Below are 19,675 nucleotides of genomic sequence, written 5' to 3' on the forward strand. Positions count from 1 at the left end.
GAAAATGCATTTGCAGAAATGAACTTTCATTGCACAAGTACATCAAATATGGAGTGAAACTGACCTCATTTGTCTTTATTTTCCAAGTTGAGCTGCTGCTGCAGATTTTGAGATACAGTTTAAAGAAAGAGCAAGTAAGTGCATCTTGACTTAACCCTCCTATTACCTTCACATTTACTGACATCTTTTATCCTTGGGTTCAATTTGACCCCAGCAATTTAAACCTCCAGAAAATATCACTATTTATTCAATTCAAATCAGTTCAATTCAATTCAATTTTATTTGCATAGCACAGTTTACAACATATGTGATCACATAGCACTTAACAGAGTAAGGTATAGATCTTACAAATTTGAACAGAGAACCCAACAATCCAAAGTAGGCTTTGGACTCCTTCTGAGCAAGTGGTTGGCAACACTGGGAAGGAACCAAAGAGGGTGTCTGCTTCCCGAACCCAAACCGGGAGCTGATTCTACAAGAGAGGGGCCTGATAACTGAAGGCAGACATGCCTGGAATCTGACCAACTGACTGGTTTCATTTGGCTTCATAGATAAATATAACTGGGTGTCGTCTGCATAACAGTGGAAATTTATGCAGTGCTTCCTAATAATATTGCCTAAGGAGAGCATGTACAAGGTAAATAATATAGGTCCTAACACAGAACCCTGTGGAACTCCAGTACTTTTAAAGAAAAAAATGCTACCCAAGTTTATGTGTAAATAGCCCTTTAAATACAACTGAAAAAATTACATTAATGACTTATTTAGAGAGTATAAGAGTAGAGAGTAAACATTGAATGGGGTCAAATTGACCCCAAAGATAATAGGAGGGTTAAGTTATATTGTGTCTACTTCATCTGCAAGTAACTATCAGTGAAAAGCACATTTCCTGTTTAAGTGTGCACACAGTGGACACTTTATTAGGTGTCCCTACATGATCTGTTGCAGCTGTGCCGTAAATTTACCTTCATGAAGTTTACAGTTGTCACTTTTTGTTAACATTGTCGTAAAAGTATGAACCCAGAGACATGTTTATCACTTTGTTTGCAGTTGTAAGTGGTTGGATTATAAAAGTTGTACTGTTATTATACATGACAGGTCAGATCAGGCCACCATTATGACCCCACCTTTATGGTAATATCAACAACACTTACCATTAAAACCATCGTAAAAGTGGATTTTATGGCTGAATTGAGCTGTATTAGATTAGATAGTTAAGTGGCACGTGAAAATACAAACAAAACAAATTTTTAAAAAAAAAGTGGACTTTAGGACAACTTAATGTGCTGTCAACTTGTAGGTACTGACAAATCCAAAAGCAGTAAAGCTTGCATTAGTGATAAACATAAACAGGAAGGCAATAACTTCACAGTAACACTATGAGAAAATAGCACTAAACCCCAGACAGGAGAGACACAGTAGCTTTGCCGGTAGCTGCTCAGCGTAGGGATACGGCTACTACGGCGAGTTGTAATGAGGCGTTATTGGGCTGAAAACTGCTAATAAAGAGCAGCGGACCTGTTGTATTAATCCGCCGCTTTAAGGTGTTTTGACAGACACGCGGCGTTGAAGGCGGAAGGAAATCTGAATCTTTGAGCTTCACGGAGCCGTCACACCCCCTCTCAGTGAACACCGCAGACTTCAGCCGACACACACACTACGCACACACATCACACACACACATAAGTTGGGCCACAAACACAAGAGGAGCAGGGAGAAATTTGTCTTTCACTCATTTCTACAATTTTGTCCGGTGGTACCTGAATGTGACGCGACGACACCGAGCGACAAACAGCGACCGGTAAGCAGTTTATTTTTGTCCTCGTCACAACTAAAAATAATTTGTTTTTTTGGACAGAAATTGTGTGTTTTCAAGTGGCAGCGACATAAAAACGAGGCTTACAGTTTGTTAAAGGAAAGTAAAGCCGCGCTGGGATCATTCATGACAAAAAGAGCCACTGTATGATGTTTTTTTTGGTTGTTGTTGTTGCCGGCTAATCCTGCTACGAAGTTTCTGGGCAATGTTAAGCTGTCTGTGAATTGTTAGATAATTTATTTTATATAATCAGAGGGAGCCATTTTTTATTTTTTTATTTTTTATTTTATTATTTCCAATGTGGTGTTAAAAGTGTCTTTCTTGTAGATTTTTTTAAAATTATTTTTTATTTTATTTTATTTTTTTAACCCTCGGTGTGCCGTGGGAGATGATTGGTCAGGACATGACCCCACTGGCTTTGATATACTTTCTTCTTTAGAAGAAAAAAGAATACATTTAGAAAAAAAAAATCCTAATGTGCCTCTCACCCACATCACTGGTAAAGATATCAGTGATGTGCACACTGGCAGACAACATTTAAATCCTAATTTAATGGTTAGTCATTTTCCAAAGTGGATCCTCAGACCACCAGAGGATTCAGTGGGGCCGCTCACTAAACTGAGCCGTTTAATTTTACCAGTCGTATGACTGCTGCCTTTGGTGGTTAGGCCAATGAAAGAATGGGTGTTGTGATTACAGGTTTCCCAAAAGTTGTCCCTCTGCAATCCTGAATCAAGCCAGCCTGCCAAGTCACATATAGCAACGAGAACCGTCTCCCTCATTGTTTCTGAAAACTCTCATCTGTGTGGGTTTTCTGGTCCGACGAAAGAATCTATTTCTGGGGACATCTGATTCACAAAAATGCAAACATTGTCCAGGGTGCATCCTGCTGGGCTGCAGGATCCTGGTTGAGGTTGATCCACGTTAGCAAACACCAGCTGCGCAGAAAGTACACCCAACCAGATAGGTGTGTCCATGTCAAAATATGCTGGCACATGCTTAAGTAACATTACAGGACATGTAGTTTTCTTTTGACTGTCGCCTGGAGCCATTCACCTTGTGAGCATATGTGGATCGTTTTAACTGGATAGTGTAAAAGGCTTGAAGATTGTTACCGTCATTGTGGTGTTATTTTAGACTGTGGTGTCATAACTCTTATTGCTGTCTCAAATTTTCGTGGCAGAAATGAGAGTATTCTGGTTGTGCCACTTATAATCAACAGCATCAAACTCTGCCTCCAGCTTTACGCGGAGCTTCAAAGCCACAAGAAAGCAAACAACAATGAAGTCTATTTAGGAAATATATGCTAAAACTATAAATCATTTGCCAGGCTGTTCCCAACAGACCAAAATAGAGAGGACCTTTAGCTGATGAGTTCCCTCTTGTATTTAGGAGAGTTGCACAAATGTGGTGATGACAGACGGCTCAGAAGCATGTCGGGGTGAGGATGCCTCTGTGACACACTGCTGCCTGCCATTTTCCAGGCAGAAGAAGAAGCCGTATAGCCAATACATCATAGAACCCATACAGTAGCACTTTCTGGTCTAATTATTATTGTCATCAGTATAAAACTGATGAAAAACAGATTGTTCTGAGAGAGAGCGGAGTTGCTGAATTAGCAGTTAGCAGAACGTTAGCTGCAGCCTGTTGTGAAGTTCAATGCCAAGTTGAACGTTTTCATCTGTCACTGTAGGTGATTAGCAAAGAATAATGTTTGCAGGAAATAGCTGCATGAAGTCATCGCTTGTCTGTCTAGCAGCTACTGTAGTTTCCTGAAGACAAACAAAAGTAAGAGTCATTCAGACAACCATTAGTGAAGCAGCTATTCACATTTGTTTTCATTCAATAAGGAAGCACAGAGTTTTATCTTGTGTTACACAGTGCTGCCAGTGGCTTTGCTATCCAATAACTGCCTCCGCATGCACGTGAGATGTCTTGAGGGAACACTAAGAGGGACTGCCTTATTTCAATAACCAAACATTGTGCCAGTGACAGTTGCAGTGGCTTTTCGGAAATAGCGAGCAGGGTGTCTCGAGGGTACGTATAGATAGCAAATGTGATTCCAGCTGCCACTGTGGCATCCTAGTCTTAATGATAGGGCAGTTGATTGAGTGGAGTGTTTCTTCTCGTATGCTTTGAGCGATGTATCAAGTTGCTAGACTATTGTTGATCAGAGCTGCTTTTGCCGTTACATGAAATAAACAGCTGATGAGGATTACACAGCTGTCATTCTCTGCTCCAAGGGTAGTCTTAATCATGTGTGTGTGCACACATGCTGTCTCTGTGTGAGACCCGCTCTCAGTTTAATTCTGTTTTAAAACATATCTTTCCCCAATGCTATTTGAGTTCAGCTTTCCCCATTGTTTTCATTCACTTCTCTAGTTTAACACACTGTTATTGTGTGTTAAAGGGTGACATATAGTTTGTTGTGATTCTATTTATGTGTTGCTGTAACACACCCAGTGATAAAACAGCAAAACACAGTATGGACTAAAATCAGGAAGACAGAGGTTAGACTTTCAATGGAGATACGATCATTAGCTGAGGCTCATCAGTAGGAACACACCTCAACCACTCCCCTTCCTGTTGTACATCTACCGCTTGTTGTGCCCCACCCACCCTCCCTTTACTTCTGCTTCCTCTTCCTGTCTTCTCCTTTTCCTAGAGGGTCCGGTAGCTGCCACTGATCCCTGACGGAGCATTTCCCCACACTGCATCAGCTCGTTTAAGTCATCACAACACAACGTTATCATTTGCATCCAACAAACAATCAGGCTTCAGTTTACTGATGTGGTCCTACCTGGAGAACCCAGGATGGTCTGAATTGTGTGACTGCATCCTCGAAGCATAGAGCTGACAAGTGTGATGGCATAAACAATGGTGTCAATTCTGTGGTTAACACATACATCGATGAGGCTGACGTTTGGGGAAGTGGTTAGATCAGAGTTATGAAAAGATAAAGGTGAGAAAGCCGACAGAGGGATGAAATGTAAAGTCCTTCTGAAGACATGTGTTTGTATTTGCATGCATGTGTGTACTGGTGTATGGAAATCTAGCACTGAGTGATTAAAGACCAAGCTCGCCACAGTCTTTCTGAGAGGCTGAAATGTCAGTGATTAGGCTGCCGACCACACAGTGTGGACCAAAGACAGCTGCAGCTGGTTATCAATCAGCATTCAGATTAAAGTCATCGAAACAGGTCTGACTCGCCATGTTTCCATATAATTGTCAGGGGGAAAAAAGAAAAATATGAATTCGGCTTGTTTGTATTAACTGCTTTGGTGTGAATTAGCACGGTTAGCGTCATTTGATGGTGGCAGCAAAGGCTACGTCACACATTGCTGTAGTAAACACAGCAGAGGCCAAACTTTGGCCATCTACGAGAGACAAGAGGATACAAGTCTTCAATTTTCAGTTGGTGAAGTTGTAATTATTACTTGATGCCAGCTGGCACCGGCCATATTTCATGCTGTCTGGAAGGAAACATTACGAAAACGTGGAAACAGCTGATCGGTTACGTCAGTTAAATGTTACCCAAAAAAGATGATCAAGATCACTCATCGTTTTCAAGAACATCAAAACCATCCAAATTCAGCATATGCTTTTTTTTTTATTTTTTGGTAAATGGGAACTTTTCCACATTTTGCTGTTTCCAGTAACTTTTGATCCTTTAAAATGCACAACTGCAATAGAATCATGGCTACCGATCAGGTCTACCAACTACGGGAAAGACAGTGCTTCGCTTGCACACTATGTGCCTGCACTGTGCATTCTTCTCGCTAAAATAGGGTTCAGATGTGTTGATAAAGCTTTCATAATGAAACAGTTACTTACACACAATAGCTCTCTATAGCTGTGTTGTATACAGTTCCTGGTGACACCCATTCTAAGGTTTCAAGGGAACTATTTTCAGACGTATAAAAATGTGTGAAACACAGATGTGTTTGTTTTCAACATTTTATTACAGATACTGCAGCAAATTCAGAATAATCCACTACAGTTAAAGTTGCCTACCAGGCTAGCATCTCTTGATCTGTTAAGCCAAATTAAGAAGGTTGTCCCAATTTACTGATTTTACTGTTAAGCCTCCACGTGTTGTAAAGGGGCACATCTGAATGCCATTCTTGAAATGTGCGCAGTAAGCTAAACTCACGTTCTGTTGAGGCTGGACCTGCAGGAAATTATCCACTGAAAGCCAAAAACAACAAGCTGCCTGGAATGAGGAGAGTGGGAAGTTCATAGAGCACGAGGGAGGAGGCAGGGGAAGATGGATCTATTTCAATACTCTCCAAAATAGTAGCAAGGATGCACACTGGGACCACCATGTGATAGCGTGCGCTGCTTTTGAAATTCACGTCATGTGTAGTCGGCAATTTCCTTCTCCAAAGTCCCTGAAGATGACTCTCATAATGAAAGATCAATTATTTGATCCCTGGTTTTTACTGTACTCTGCGGATCATATGTCACAAATAATGCCTCGTGGACCTTGGATAGAACTGGACCCCCGTACTATAGAACTGTATTAATGTGATTTTGTGGAGTTTACAAGTAAAGCCCTGGAGGAGTCGAGAGGAAACATCTTTTGAAGTGTAAAGTACACTTTAAGGTCTGAGTGCACAGAGCATGCAGTCCAAAGAGAACATCTCTCAGGTAATAAATTCTTAGCAGGTCATTAATCACGAGCCTATATGGTGACATGGTTCGGGAGGACAGTGACTATTTTCCTATCAATCTAGTGGAGTTATGGTGGACTTAAATATTAAACTTTGGATTAGTCAATTGTGAGTTTATCATTAACAAGAGTTAGTGGTGATATTTTAGCACAGCCTTCACATTTAACTGTCCCTTTGCACACTCTTAATAGAGAATAAATAATGTCTGCACTATTAGTGTTAAGAGTTGGAGAAGACTGAGGAGATTTCTTTTATATGTGTGGGGTAATCACTCAAAGAAATGCAGTGAGAGGCAAATGCAAAACACACTAACTTTTCTTTTTTTTTTTAAATTCAAAAACTGTGTTGTCTTCTTGTGAAGGCAATAAACAGAACACACTTTTCTGTCACCAGTTTTAAAATATTCATGCTGGTTTGCTGTGATCTTGCTGTGCAGGAAATACAAAAACTAGGGATTATCATAGTTATATCTGTATTTTTGCATTATTATTTCTTTTTTTACTGGGCTCAGAAGATAAGCAGTCAGATGACTGACAGAAGACTGCCCTCTATGCAAATGATGAGTGACTAAATAAAACTGCTTCTGTTTGGATGCCCTGTACACTACTACAGATTGCCTCCTTCCTTTTTCACAGCTGTTCTGTTTCTTCACTCAGCTTTGGCATCAAGGCTGCTTTTGAAGCGCATCCCGGATGGTTTATCTGTCTTTGTTGGATATTTTATTTCAGGGATTTGTGACTCTAGGCCCTCTTAAAAATAGTTTTCTTGTATGCATGTCTGCATCGCTCTGGTCGCTCCGATGATTACTATCATTTCTATGACGCTAGTGTCTCGCAAAGGTGATGTGAACCCCCCCCTTTTTTTTGTATGGCTTGCTTTTACGATATGTATTTTCCACAATCCTAACTCCGTTGTACAACTCTTTTGTGTGACAGTTTGAGGTGGTCTGAGCGCAGCGATGTCCAGATCCACAAAATCGACCTCTCGATCTCGGAGCCGCCAAAGGTCCAGGTCAAGATCCCATTCCAGCTCTCGCTCTAGAAGTCGTTCCAGGTCCAGGTCCAGGAAGCACCGTTACAGGTATGAAGAATTCGCCTTTTTGAACAACCTATTGGCTTTATACTGCATGTTTGTGGTCCAGATGAGTCGCATTATACTTGATTGTTGAAGATGCTCCCACACAGCCAGATCTGACAAATTAAAACAAGGTTTTAAAAAAATGGTTCTTGAAAAGTATTATACAGGTGAACACGAATGAAGAATGTCTTAATTTATAAAGTGTCAAAAGTAGAAAATGATTAAATTGTCATTAAGAAAAGATAAACTTGTGTCAGGTGCAGCAAGTCGAGATCTGCCTTGTTGTGCACAAATATCAACATTGATCATATAGATGTGTGTGTGTGTGTGTATAGGTGCATGTGTGTGTGTGTGTCTTCAACGCTCTGCTCCAGGTTTTCCTGTATAATGTGTATCTGTTGATTGCCCTCTGCAAGCCCTTGTGTTTCCCTGGATTTTATTAGTTTGGCCCTCACATGAATAGACAAAGCTTGTGTAGTTATGAGTGGATTTACGTCTTACCCTGACTCTGGGGTCAGCTTATGTGTCCAGAGGAAATTGGTGTTTAAGAAAGAGTTCAGTTGCCGGTTAGTGAAGTTACTTAAGGTGTATAATGAATATGTTTGCATTCGACGGGAAAACATTTACATATTACCTAACCTCAGTGGTTTATGGAAATATTTTCTGAGGATATTAACCAAGAAGGCCGTATTTATTGTTGTTGCCTTGCTTGCGTACAAATGCCCTGACTGAACGGTTGTCTTCTTGCTATGATGTGCATTTGGAAGAAACACTGAGGCTCCTCTCTGATGCCTTTGCTGTTTCTGGCAGAATGACTGCGGCATGGCAATAAAATGGCAGGGTGGCTCATTTCCTGGCAGTGATGCAGCTTGTATTAAAATTAGCATAAAGAAGAGATGTGGAAGAAATCTCATGGTTTACTCTTCCTGGACCCACCTGCACATGTGCAAATGACTTCGTGGTAATGCACACTGGAACTGGAGTAGCACGAATGCACACATTTGCATAAGTTGCATATAAGCAGAGATTTACATAGAAATACTGGAAGGAGTGACAAATTTGCACAGAAATTCTTTATTTTCCTGCATCTGTTGTGCAAGCTGTCGCAGTTAACACATTAACTGTGTGATAACTAAAAACAGTCTGTTTGCTTTTTTATTTTGCTTATTTGTTTACTTCTTTAACTTTTGTTTTTCTACCACAGTCAGAAGCGATCGTATGATATAAGCAGCTGAGTGGATATATTTATATGTTGTCAAAGTTGCCACGACGCAGTCACCGCTAAACTCTCCGTTCCCCACTGTTACTATCACTTGCTATTAACACCGTCAGCTCAGTCGATAATTAAAGCAACCACAGCTTACAGAGGCAGTCTCAGTAAGACAAGACACTCAGTTTAGTGCTTCGCTTAAAGACTTGTCACCCAACAAACAGACAAGACGTCGTGTATTCTACTTACAGCTAAAACAACATTAAGATGCTACTATCTGCAGTAATTTGATGGAACAGAGTCGTAATTTGTGTCGAAATAATCCTTATAAAACCTCCCTAAAGTTGTTGAAAAGCTGTTGTAATTGGCAGGCACAGAGTCAGAGCATTCATGTAGACTTTTTTTTTTTTTTCCTCCCTCATACTGTCCATGTGACTCAATGCTCCACCAGTTCTGGCCAGAGGAGATGCAGAGTCTGTAGCTCGCACTGTGAGTGTGCAGTGCTGCTCAGTGCGCTGCCTTCTTTAATCACTCTGTATTCCAATGAAAAAACGCACTAGGTGAGTTACGGGCTTCTTTTTGTTTAGCTTGTGAATGCGGTTATATTGCGTTTGCATGTGCTTTGCTCTGTCAGTTTACAACAACTGTTCTGCAACACTTTGTAGGTTTTGTATGTTACTTTTAATCCAGTGAGGCTTTAATTATTATTATGGAAAGACTTTATTCAGGCTGTTGTTTCTGTCAACGTTGCTGAAAATGTAACTGCACAACAAATGCCTGTGCAACTAGTTCGATATCTGCTCAAAGTTTGAAACGCTCTTAAACATACCGATGCAAAGTCGTGGATGTTGTGTTGAAATGCGGCTCAACTTTTAAAAAGCATGTTGGTCTGATTAAACCATTGATTTGAAGAAGAGAAGAACAACGTGGTCATAATCTTTGTTCGATTGGTTCAGGCCAGAGGCTGTTGATGTGAAGTGCAGCAGAGACACCATGTGGACTGGCCTGATGCTGCAGCCTGGCTCAGCACCACACTCTCTGCTTTTCTCTGTACAGTAGTTCTTTGTGGGATTCTCTCAACATGGAAAGCAGACATGTTTTACTAACATATGTTTTGCAAGTTACAACTGATATATAGTTGCCGGACGTAGCCTTGTGTGTTTTTATAGTTTTATGATCGGTATTTCTTTTCCATCTGGCTGTGAAATGTCTGGAGCCCGTCAGAGTGGTATAGTAACCAGCTTCTGGTTGTAAGTTGTGCTCTAAAATGTCTGTTCAGCCACGGTGCTCTTCGGTGCTCTGTACAGTTACTTCATGTTTGTTTGTCTGTGTTAGACCAGTGGTTGTTAAATGTTTGGAGTTAGCTAAAGTGATTCAAAGTGGAATGAACGGCTTATTTTGTATGTCAGAGGGCTAAATGATCAGATCACACGTACAGCATGTAGTGTTAGCACCACCTTTTGTCATGTGCTATTGTGGCAGAATGTCATGTTTTTAAAATGCGTACATCTAGCTATTTTTTTCTTGAATCAGTATCAGACCTCAACAGGTACTTTTAAAGTGGATGACTGCTTAGAACTTGTGGTAAAGCTCTAGTATATAATGGTGTTTTACATTTTTGGGCCTAGAAACCGGAACTAACCTTAAAACGACATGCTTTTTTTTCCCCTGCTTTGTTTTTTCATAGCTCTAGGTCTCGGTCACGGTCAAGATCTCACTCTCCATCTCATAATCGAGACAAGAAATATCCAAGGGGCTACCAGAACAGCCGAGAGTTCCGGGGCTACCACCGCGGCTTCCGGAGGCCCTACAACTTCAGGGGCAGAGGGCGGGGCTTCTTCCCACGTGGACGCTACCAGCGTGGTGGCGGGGGAGGCGGCTACAACAACAACAACTATCGCCCCAACTGGAAGAATTACAAGCAGAATCCTCAAAAACAGCATCAACAGCAGCAGCAGCAAAACAATTCACGAGGACGATCACACAACGTGCAGAAGCGCTCAGGAAGCCCCCCTCGTGGTCGCTCTCGCCACTCTCGATCCTCATCTCCTCTATCCAGACACTCACAGCATTCTTCTTCCTCGTCACACTCCTCCTCTCCCAAATGCAGGCCGTCCTTGTTACTGGCGAACCAAAACTGTAAAGATGTGAAAGAGGAGCTATTGGCCTCCAAGGAGGCCCAAAAGGGAGGAGGGGGAGATGAGGAGCCAGCGGAGCATGTTGGGTTATTGGCAGGAGATGCTAGAGAAGGTGCAGGCAGTGGGAAAACTGAGGGGAACTGGCAGGGCCTGACAGACTGCAGCAGCAGTCCAAAGAATAACAGCCATTTGGCAAGCTCTGCTGTTATTGTTGGTCAGAAGAGCCAAACTAATAACCAGTCTAGTCCCAATAAAATCACAAATGACAGCAGCAATGGCGCCTCCACCTGGCAGAGGGTGTGTAATTCATCCTCAACAAAAAAACCCACACATGAAGGTCTAAATCCAATGCTTTCCAGTTTTGACTTCTTCTCCAGTGAGGAATACATGGATGGCGATAAAACAGCAATCTCCAATGCCTTCAGGAAGTAAGGCCAATTTTTCTCTTAATTCTGACATTGTTTCAGCAACCTAAAACATGAATGATTGTTTGGTTCTTATGGTAACCCAGACAATAATTTTATTTTGGCATTTACTTGGCTTTAAAGGTTATGAGTAAACTGTGGTTCTGATAACAGACCAAAGTAAGATTTAGGGATTTAGTGGGATTCAAAATATTTGCCTTTTGAAGATAACATTGTTTTTCGATGAAATCATTATACTTTCATATCTTTATTTTTATAGATAACATACTCACCCAATGCTCATATTTCAGTGTTGTTTTAATACATCTTATGTAATTGTTTGCTGTTTCCCAGATAGATATAGCTCCTTATCTCTTTTTTTTTATTGTTTAGGTTTTTGGAGGAGCAAAACAAAAAAGCAAGATCTGCTTGGGAAAATGACAAGAACACAGAAGCAAATGATGAAGGGAAAATAAATGGCAAAGCATCCGCAGCTATCGCTGACTCAGTATCAAGAAAATACAAAGAGGACATTGAGGGTGAAGTGTCTCTGAACAGCTTTTTGAAAGCTTCTCCGTTTCTGTCTGCCGATGGGGAGGAAGAGGTTGAGATGATCATCAAGCCTCACGCAAAATCACTTCAGAAAGACTGGCAGAACGGGGACGAGACCTCTAAGCCAAAGAGCAAGGTCACTCACTCAGCCCGAGAACTGTTTGAAGAATGCTTTGGCAAGTGGCAGAACGCAGCCTACTCCCAGTTTGCTAATAGTGACCTTGATGCAATGGCAGAGGAGATATATCTCAGCGGAAAGCAGGATAAATCCGCTGCCATTGCTGCTGCCCTGGCCAGAAGGGAGTTAACAGGAAAATTTGAAGAACTGTCACCAGACATGAGTTCTAAAGTCAGGAAGATGGTGAAATCTCCATCTGTCCCATCCTCTGCACTACCACAAAGGAGGAACTCTGACAGAGAGATGTTTCTGGTCAGGGGAGAGGACTCACCTCTAATGTCCTCAAGGAAACCAGAAGCACAAATTAATGTGAGAATGGATTTCCTTGGAGAAAGCCTGATGAGGTGAGCGTTATATATTGGTTTCAGGTCCCATAGTGAGTCTTTCATCACGACTATTGTTTATCGTTGTTTTATCTGATCAGAGGACAACATATGACGAAGCGCAAAAGATTTAAGAACATGTTTCTGTCATTTCAGCTCTTCAGATATTTTAGCTGAAGAGCGACAGTTGTCTCAAGACCTTGTTCAGGCCTCAAAAAAGGAAAAGGAGTTTCGCTCCATATTTCAGCATGTTCAGGCTGCTCAGTTACAGAGGAGTCCCTCTGAGCTGTTTGCTCAACACATTGTCACTATTGTTCACCACATCAAAGGTGAGTCAGCCATACCCTGACCTATTATTCACAACTTACCATAATCTAATCTGATGCAACATTTTCAGTAAGGAAGGAAAGCATTTACTGGTGCATCTCAAAAAGGTATAGCAATGTGAAAAAGCTAAATAGTTTCCAGTAGTTATTTAAGAACGTGAAAATTGAATATTTTCTAGACTCATTACACATAAAGTTAAATATTTAAAGCTTCTTTTTCGTTTTAATTTTGATGATTATGCCTTAAACAGTCCATGAAAATCAAAAATCCAGTATCTTAAAATGTTACAATATTTAATTTGAGTTTGAATAAATTACTATTCAAACGGTATAAAAATGTGTATCTCTCGGTCTAGTTCCGTACATGCAAACTCAATCATGGGGAAGACTGCTAACTTGAAAGTTGTCCAGAAGATGATCAGCACCCTCCACCAGGAGGGTCGGCCACAAGAGGTCACTGCTGAAAGGCCTGGCTCTTGGCAGAGCGCTGTATCGAAGTATATTAATGGAAAGTTGACTGAAAAGGAATAGAGTAGTAGGCCGAAACCATGAGGGGATTGCCAAGAAAAGTGTATTGAAGAACGTGGGAGAACTTAACCAGCAGTGGACTGAGGCTGGTGTCAGTGCATCAAGAGCCACCAAGTCCAAAAGTCTTCAGGACAGGAGCTCCACCTGTCACATTCTGAATATTGAGCCACTTCTAAACCAGAGACGGTGTCAGAACTGTCTTACCTGAGCTAAGGAGAAGTGGAGGAAGAGCAGAGAAGCACAGAATCCAATGTGTTGGGACTCTACTGGGAATTTTTGGATTTGGAGTGCTATGTCATCTGGTGGCGCTGTGTTTTATCGAGTCCAAAGCCAATGCCATCGACTGGGAGATTTAAGAGCACCTCATGCTTCCACCTGCTCATAAACTTTATGGAGATGCTTATTTCCTTTTCCAGCAGGACTTAGCACCTGCCCACCTGCCCACAGAGCCAAAACTAGCAAATGGTTTGCTGACCATGATATTACTGTGCTTGATTGACAACTCAACTGACGTGGACCCAATGGAACTTCATATGGGGTATTGTCACAAGGAAGATGAGAAACACCCGACCCAGAAATGCAGATGAGCAACACCCGACCCAGAAATGCAGATGAGCTGAAGGCTGCTATCAAAGCAACCTGGGCTTTGAAGACCTCAGCAGCACCATAGGCTGATCGCCTTCATGCTACCCCACACTGATTGCAAAGGAGCCCCAACCAAGTATTGAGAGAATAAATTAATATACTTTTCAAAGTTGGATGTTTCTGTATTCGAGATACTGGATTTCTGATTTTCATGACGTAAAAGCCATAATTGTAAAGCGCAGTAGACGTAGCAAACACTGGGTGGCAAATCATACAGAAGGCTAAAATGCAGGATACTTCACCATGATGCAAAAATCATATACACATCCAACACTGCCACCATGACACAGGTCTGCTCATTGACTTGTGCTAGTGCAGGTATGACCACAAACTTTTGCCATTTTCCCTCACAGCTCAGCACTTTCCGTCTTCTGGCATGACTCTAAACGAGCGATTCACCTTGTACCAAAGACAAGCTGCAGAGAAGGAAATGATGAAGCCCAGAAAAAGCCCAGAGATACACAGGTAGAGTCGCCTATTGAGTGACCCTCTCACCTTCAGTGTGCTGTGGCTTCACCTCCTCTTTTAACAGCTTTCAGGTATTTCTCTCACCTTTCCTACCTGATAATCAACAGACTATCTTGGCTTATATGTTCTCATGCTTGGTGGAGGTCAGTTTTATTTCCCCCCCGCAGTTTTTCTTTCCTGTTATTTTTATTTTTTGTGTGTGTGTTTGTTTTATGTTGCCTTTCCGGTTCGACGTAGCTCACAGTTTGTTTGCTAATTGCGCTGCGGTTTCTTAATGTTCTCGCCTTAACTGTGTTTCTTTCTCACAGGCGAATTGATGTTTCACCAAGTGCTTTTAAGAAACACTCTCAACTTTTTGAGGCGATGAAAAGCTCAGAGGATGGCACTCACAAGGTGACTCAACATTTTGCAGTATGACGTATGTTGGAAACAAACAACAGCAAACAAGTGAGCAGCAGATGCCTTTAGACTGCACTCTCCTTGAAGAGAGATGCTCAAAGTCTAAGAAATGCAAATGCGAAATAAGGCACTTTGACTTTGTTGTTTGTTATATCGCCTCACACGGTGAATTGATTGTATTGTGGGCACAAGCCTGACCGAGGCTAATGAATCAAATAAGGTCAGAAATGGAAGCCTGTGTGCCAAAGCTGTTCAAAGGACTCTAAGCGATCGTCTTCGTAAGTATTCTTTTAAAAAAATAAGGAACGGAAATAACCAACAGCAACCACTTCATGCACCTGTGCTATATTTACTTGCTTAACATTTTCAGTAAACCCTCATAGTATTTCTTTACTGATGGGCATGGACACATCAGGTCGATATGTAGACATGAAGAGCAAATACTACTAAGGAATGAGAAAACTTAAATTAGCATGAATGATCATATCTCTTTTTTTTCCCCTGTTTTGTAAGAACCGTTCTGGTGGTTTTGCATTTCAGAAAGAAGTACCTATAAAGTGCTCATGCATTAGTATTATTGACAAGTGTTTCCCAAAGCATACCTCAGAGTTTTAGATTGGTGTCCCACCCTCGATGGAGCTGTCAGATTGTGGCAATACTATGGCACAATAATTAACTTCAAATGACTTGAAACTCATTTGAAAGAGGAAATCCATCGCAGTGAACATTAAATTTCTCTGAAACTGTCGCATTGTGTTGCTGAAACTCAGCTATTATAATGTGGGAATAAGCTGCTGGAAGACAGACAAGCAAGGATGATGTGAATTATGTTGGTGCTGTTTGTTGCTGCTGAGTAGATCAAGTGAACTCTTCTGATGCTGGGATCTCCCACAAGCACTTGAACACACCAGTGAGAAAGTCTTCAGACCAATCTGATACCTGACCACACAACGGCACAACTTTGACATAAAATATCAGTAACTTAATGTTGACTATGATGGACTACCTCGCTCAAATAAGTTGCTTTTTAAGTTAACTTTCGACTCACCATATGGAAGCTCTCGCTGCCTTATAGGCAAAAAAAAGTAATTCTAAAAACATGTGCTTTGGGGAATGGTTCAGAGTTTTAGAAGGCAGTGAAAACATGTAAAACCACTGGTATGGCTCTTTGAGTGCACTGGAAAATTCACCCCAGAATGGCTTGGTTTTATTCATGCCAGCTGGCTTTCACTCGGGTTTTCTTCTTTTTCCCATGGTCCTCACTATTTAGTTTACAAACCAGCTTGGCTGAGAGCAGACTGATAGCATCGACGTGCTAATCCAAAGTCTGTCCACGACGTTGTGTTCTGTTTTGATTTGCTCAGGACGGCGGAGAAAAAATGAAGGGTGACCCCACGGACCTTCGTTTGGATATTGAGCGCCGTAAAAAATATTCCACCCATGACAGAGATTATAATCAGGATCGGGGAAGAGATACGGGAGATTCCCCAGATTCTAGTAGAGAGAGATCTGTGGATAAGTTCTCCAAATACCGCAAGAGATCAAAGTATGTGGAGCTGCCTTGTAATTTATTCTCTGAAACTGTCTGCCATTATGCTGAATGATTCTGTTCATATACCTTGCACCATAAACAGTTGGAAAGGAAGGAATTTGCATGTACGATCTTGTCTTTAGGAAAAGTAAGAAGAAGCGCTCTCGCTCCAGTTCGTCCTCATCTTCCTCATCCTCTAAGTCTCAGAAAGATGAAGGCTTACCTCATGACAAGTCTGATTCAAAAGATGAAGGTTTTAACAGGGCCCGGCTGGGTCAAAGGGAGTCTCCAGGATCGGTTGAAAGAGGACGGCCACGCGGAGGATTTGTAAGTTTAATAAGGAGCAGAGTTTGGTGCAGTAGCTACATCTCCCAGTTTTCTTTATATTTGTGATTTTTGCTTCTTTTCAATTGTTTGTCTTTTCTCAAATTACAGCAAGTAAGAATCCGTGGAAGGGGCTGGAACCGAGGCAGTTATCAGGGAAATGGTTCACACAGTAATCCTGTGAGCATGGCAGTGCACCTAAAAAATGAAGACTGGGACCCAGAGTACACTCCCAAGAGCAAAAAATACTACTTGGTAGGACTGATCTCTTTGCTCATTTGTCTCCCACTTCTAGTTTCATTCATGTGGAACCACGTCTCGCGTCTGTCCGTGTAGTTCATGCTTTTGTCATTGAGCTCCTGACACATTTTCATCCCCCCCCCTTTTTTTTCATTTTCAGCACGATGACAGAGACGGAGAATCAGACTGCAAGTGGATGGACAACCGAGGGCGAGGACGAGGAAGCTTCACACGCGGAAGGGCACGATTCATCATCCGCAAAGCCACCGGGGTCTCTGACGCCAGTAACCCCAAATGGGCCGCTGATAAGTTCCATGGCAATGGGGAGCAAGGTGGGATGCAGGACAAGGAGGCAGAACAGGACCATAAAGGGCCAGACGTGGATGGAGACAATACTTGAGCAGTGGCTGAAAATCTTAACTGTCCTTTGTGTCGTTACGTGGTGTGACTCAGTGATTTTATCCGCTACAATGGATCCATAAATGCAGATGGAAATGTTTTTACGACTCAGCTGTCGCTATGAAAACGCTTTAATTTCAGGATAGAATACTCACTTTGACTTGACACAACCATTTCCTCCGTCAGGATGCAGATTGTGACTAGTAGAAGCACTGTTTAAAGGTGAATTGCTGTTTCTTATGAAAAATTTTGTTAAACGTTTCTTCGCCTCTTTTTTTGTTTTTTTTCATAAACTTCCGTGCAGCATTTTAGTAAAATATGCACATTTCTAATTTGGCAGATTCAAAATAAGTCTTTCTTGGCTTTTGTATTTTGAATTTGCACGAGAAAAAAAAAAAATCCTGCACATTGTTGATCTACTTCTGCCTTATACTTGTGAAAACAAATGTTTTCTAAGTAGACTTTGAGATCAGCGATACTGAAAATGCATCCAGATATCATTTATGTCCCCCAGCCGTGAGTGTGAAGAAATGCAGGTATGTTGTTTTGAGTCGTGTCTTTGCCTGGATTTCTGTGACTAAACGTACGCTGTCGTGTTCATGTTGACATACAAACACCACTGTTTAGGCAATTTAAGAGTCTACAGATGACCCTGATCTGACAATGGGACCAAACTGTACAGGGCTGACACCATTCACCACACTAGCTAGAAACACATGCACCTGTCTGATACCAAGTACCTGTACATCTACACGCTCATTAGACATTGGGCTCCGAGACATTTCTGTACTTCACAGTAGCTTTTGCTTGATGTTGGATACCACTTATCAATGTATAATATTGATACTGATTTTATTTTTTTTTCTTCCAAAGACATTCATGATAGTTTTTGTACCTGGCTCGTCAGGATTTCTGATTATAATGGAGAGTTTGCTTTTATTGCCTTATATTTTGATGTATTTTTCATGGGTGTTTGCGAACTTTTCTCCAGCTAATGATGGTTTATCGTTAATGTAAATTGCGTGCGTCAACATTATGATAAAACCGGGTTGAAAATTAGAATCTGTTTAGGCTGTAGTTTGTAACAAGAATACAAATAAGTCTAATAATAGAATGTTGTTGTTTTTGTGAATGTTTCTTTAAGATTTGGCTAACTGGCCATACGATTTCATGACATCGTTTGTGTGCCTTGCTGTGGGTGCACTGGTCTTACTTGTACAATACAGGCCTACAGATTGAGATTCACATTTAATTGTTTAAAGGCTACCTTCTTAGGAAATATTGCTTTTTTAAAAAAATAAATAGTTGTCAATGTTTTTTCTTAGAGACTGTAAATTAAAGAGACACTGATTACGTTGATATTTTGCCTCTTATGTATTTATTTATTGCAGTTTCCTGTAGGTGTAAGAGCAATAATAGAGTCCAGCCCCCCCACGGTCTGCAAGGTGGAGCAGTGGTTAGCATTGTTGCCTCACAGCTAGAAGGTCGCCAGTGAGGACACCCGGGATCTTTCTGCGTAGGGTCCAAGGTCCAAAAACATGCTGAGGTTAACTGGTGATTCTAAATTGTCTGTAGGTGTGAATGTGAGTGTGCTTGGTTGTCTGTCTCTAAGTGTAGCCCTGTGATAGACTGGTGACCTGTCCAGGGTGTCCCCTGCCTTCACCCTAAGTCAGCTGGGATAGAGTCCAGCCCCCCCAGGTGGCTCAGTGGTTAGCACTGTTGCTTCGCAGCGAGAAGGTCGCCAGTTCGCGACCCCTGAACAAGGACACCCGGGATCTTTCTGCGTGGAGTCTCCATGTTTTTCCCCGTGCAGCGTGGGTTCTCACCGGGTTCTCCGGCTTCCTCCCACACTCCAAAAATATGCTGAGCTTAATTGGTGATTCTAAATTGTCATTGTGTGAATGTGAGTGTGGTTGGCTGTCTGTAATTGTAGCCCTGTGATAGACTGGTGACCTGTCCAGGGTGTCCCCTGCCTTCACCCTGAGTCAGCTGGGATAGACTCCAGCCCCCCGTGAGCCTAGTGAGGATTACGCGGTGTATAGATAATGGATGGTTGTGAGAGCAATACAGGTTGAAAATGAACCTTTCAGCAAGCATTGTTTTTTTTTTTTTCTCTATTTAACCGCAGCTTCATGTGCCAGACCTCCACCAGTTAGCACAACAACACAGAGGGATGCTAAACACAGAACAATCCATGAGGACCAGAGACTGTGTGCTGGTTTGTGTTGCAACAAACCAGCGCAGTGCTAGTGCATTTATCAGCAAGAGGTACAACTCCTACCTGACTCAGCAGCCAAACACAAAAACTCCCGGCTGGGTTTTACCTTCTACACAAATAAACATCTCAGCGACAGCCAACACCTACATATTTAGATATTCAGATAAACACTACCATCAAGGACAAATAGTTCAGACATTCCCGTATGCATTGTAAAAGCAGGTTA

General features: G+C 41.7%; 1 protein-coding gene across 3 annotated transcripts; it reads left to right on the forward strand.

Annotated features, from left to right (window-relative positions):
• The first annotated feature begins 1,662 nt into the window (after positions 1-1,662).
• On the forward strand, positions 1,663-18,592 carry thrap3a (thyroid hormone receptor associated protein 3a). 3 transcript variants are annotated; one of them, XM_008291914.1, is made up of 11 exons: positions 1,663-1,801; positions 7,425-7,569; positions 10,464-11,342; positions 11,712-12,392; positions 12,528-12,700; positions 14,224-14,335; positions 14,647-14,731; positions 16,102-16,283; positions 16,412-16,595; positions 16,704-16,847; positions 16,993-18,592. In XM_008291914.1, the coding sequence occupies exons 2-11, from the start codon at positions 7,448-7,450 to the stop codon at positions 17,230-17,232; spliced, it is 2,802 nt and encodes a 933-aa protein (XP_008290136.1). In that variant the 5' UTR covers positions 1,663-1,801; positions 7,425-7,447; the 3' UTR covers positions 17,233-18,592. The 3 variants fall into 3 exon arrangements, with proteins under 3 accessions (XP_008290136.1, XP_008290137.1, XP_008290138.1); XM_008291915.1 differs by lacking the exon at positions 1,663-1,801 and adding an exon at positions 7,121-7,328; XM_008291916.1 differs by lacking the exons at positions 1,663-1,801; positions 7,425-7,569 and adding an exon at positions 9,221-9,336.
• Positions 18,593-19,675: the final 1,083 nt, after the last annotated feature.

This window comes from Stegastes partitus, unplaced genomic scaffold (assembly GCF_000690725.1).
Source record: "Stegastes partitus isolate 25-593 unplaced genomic scaffold, Stegastes_partitus-1.0.2 Scaffold768, whole genome shotgun sequence".
NCBI lineage: Eukaryota > Metazoa > Chordata > Actinopteri > Pomacentridae > Stegastes > Stegastes partitus.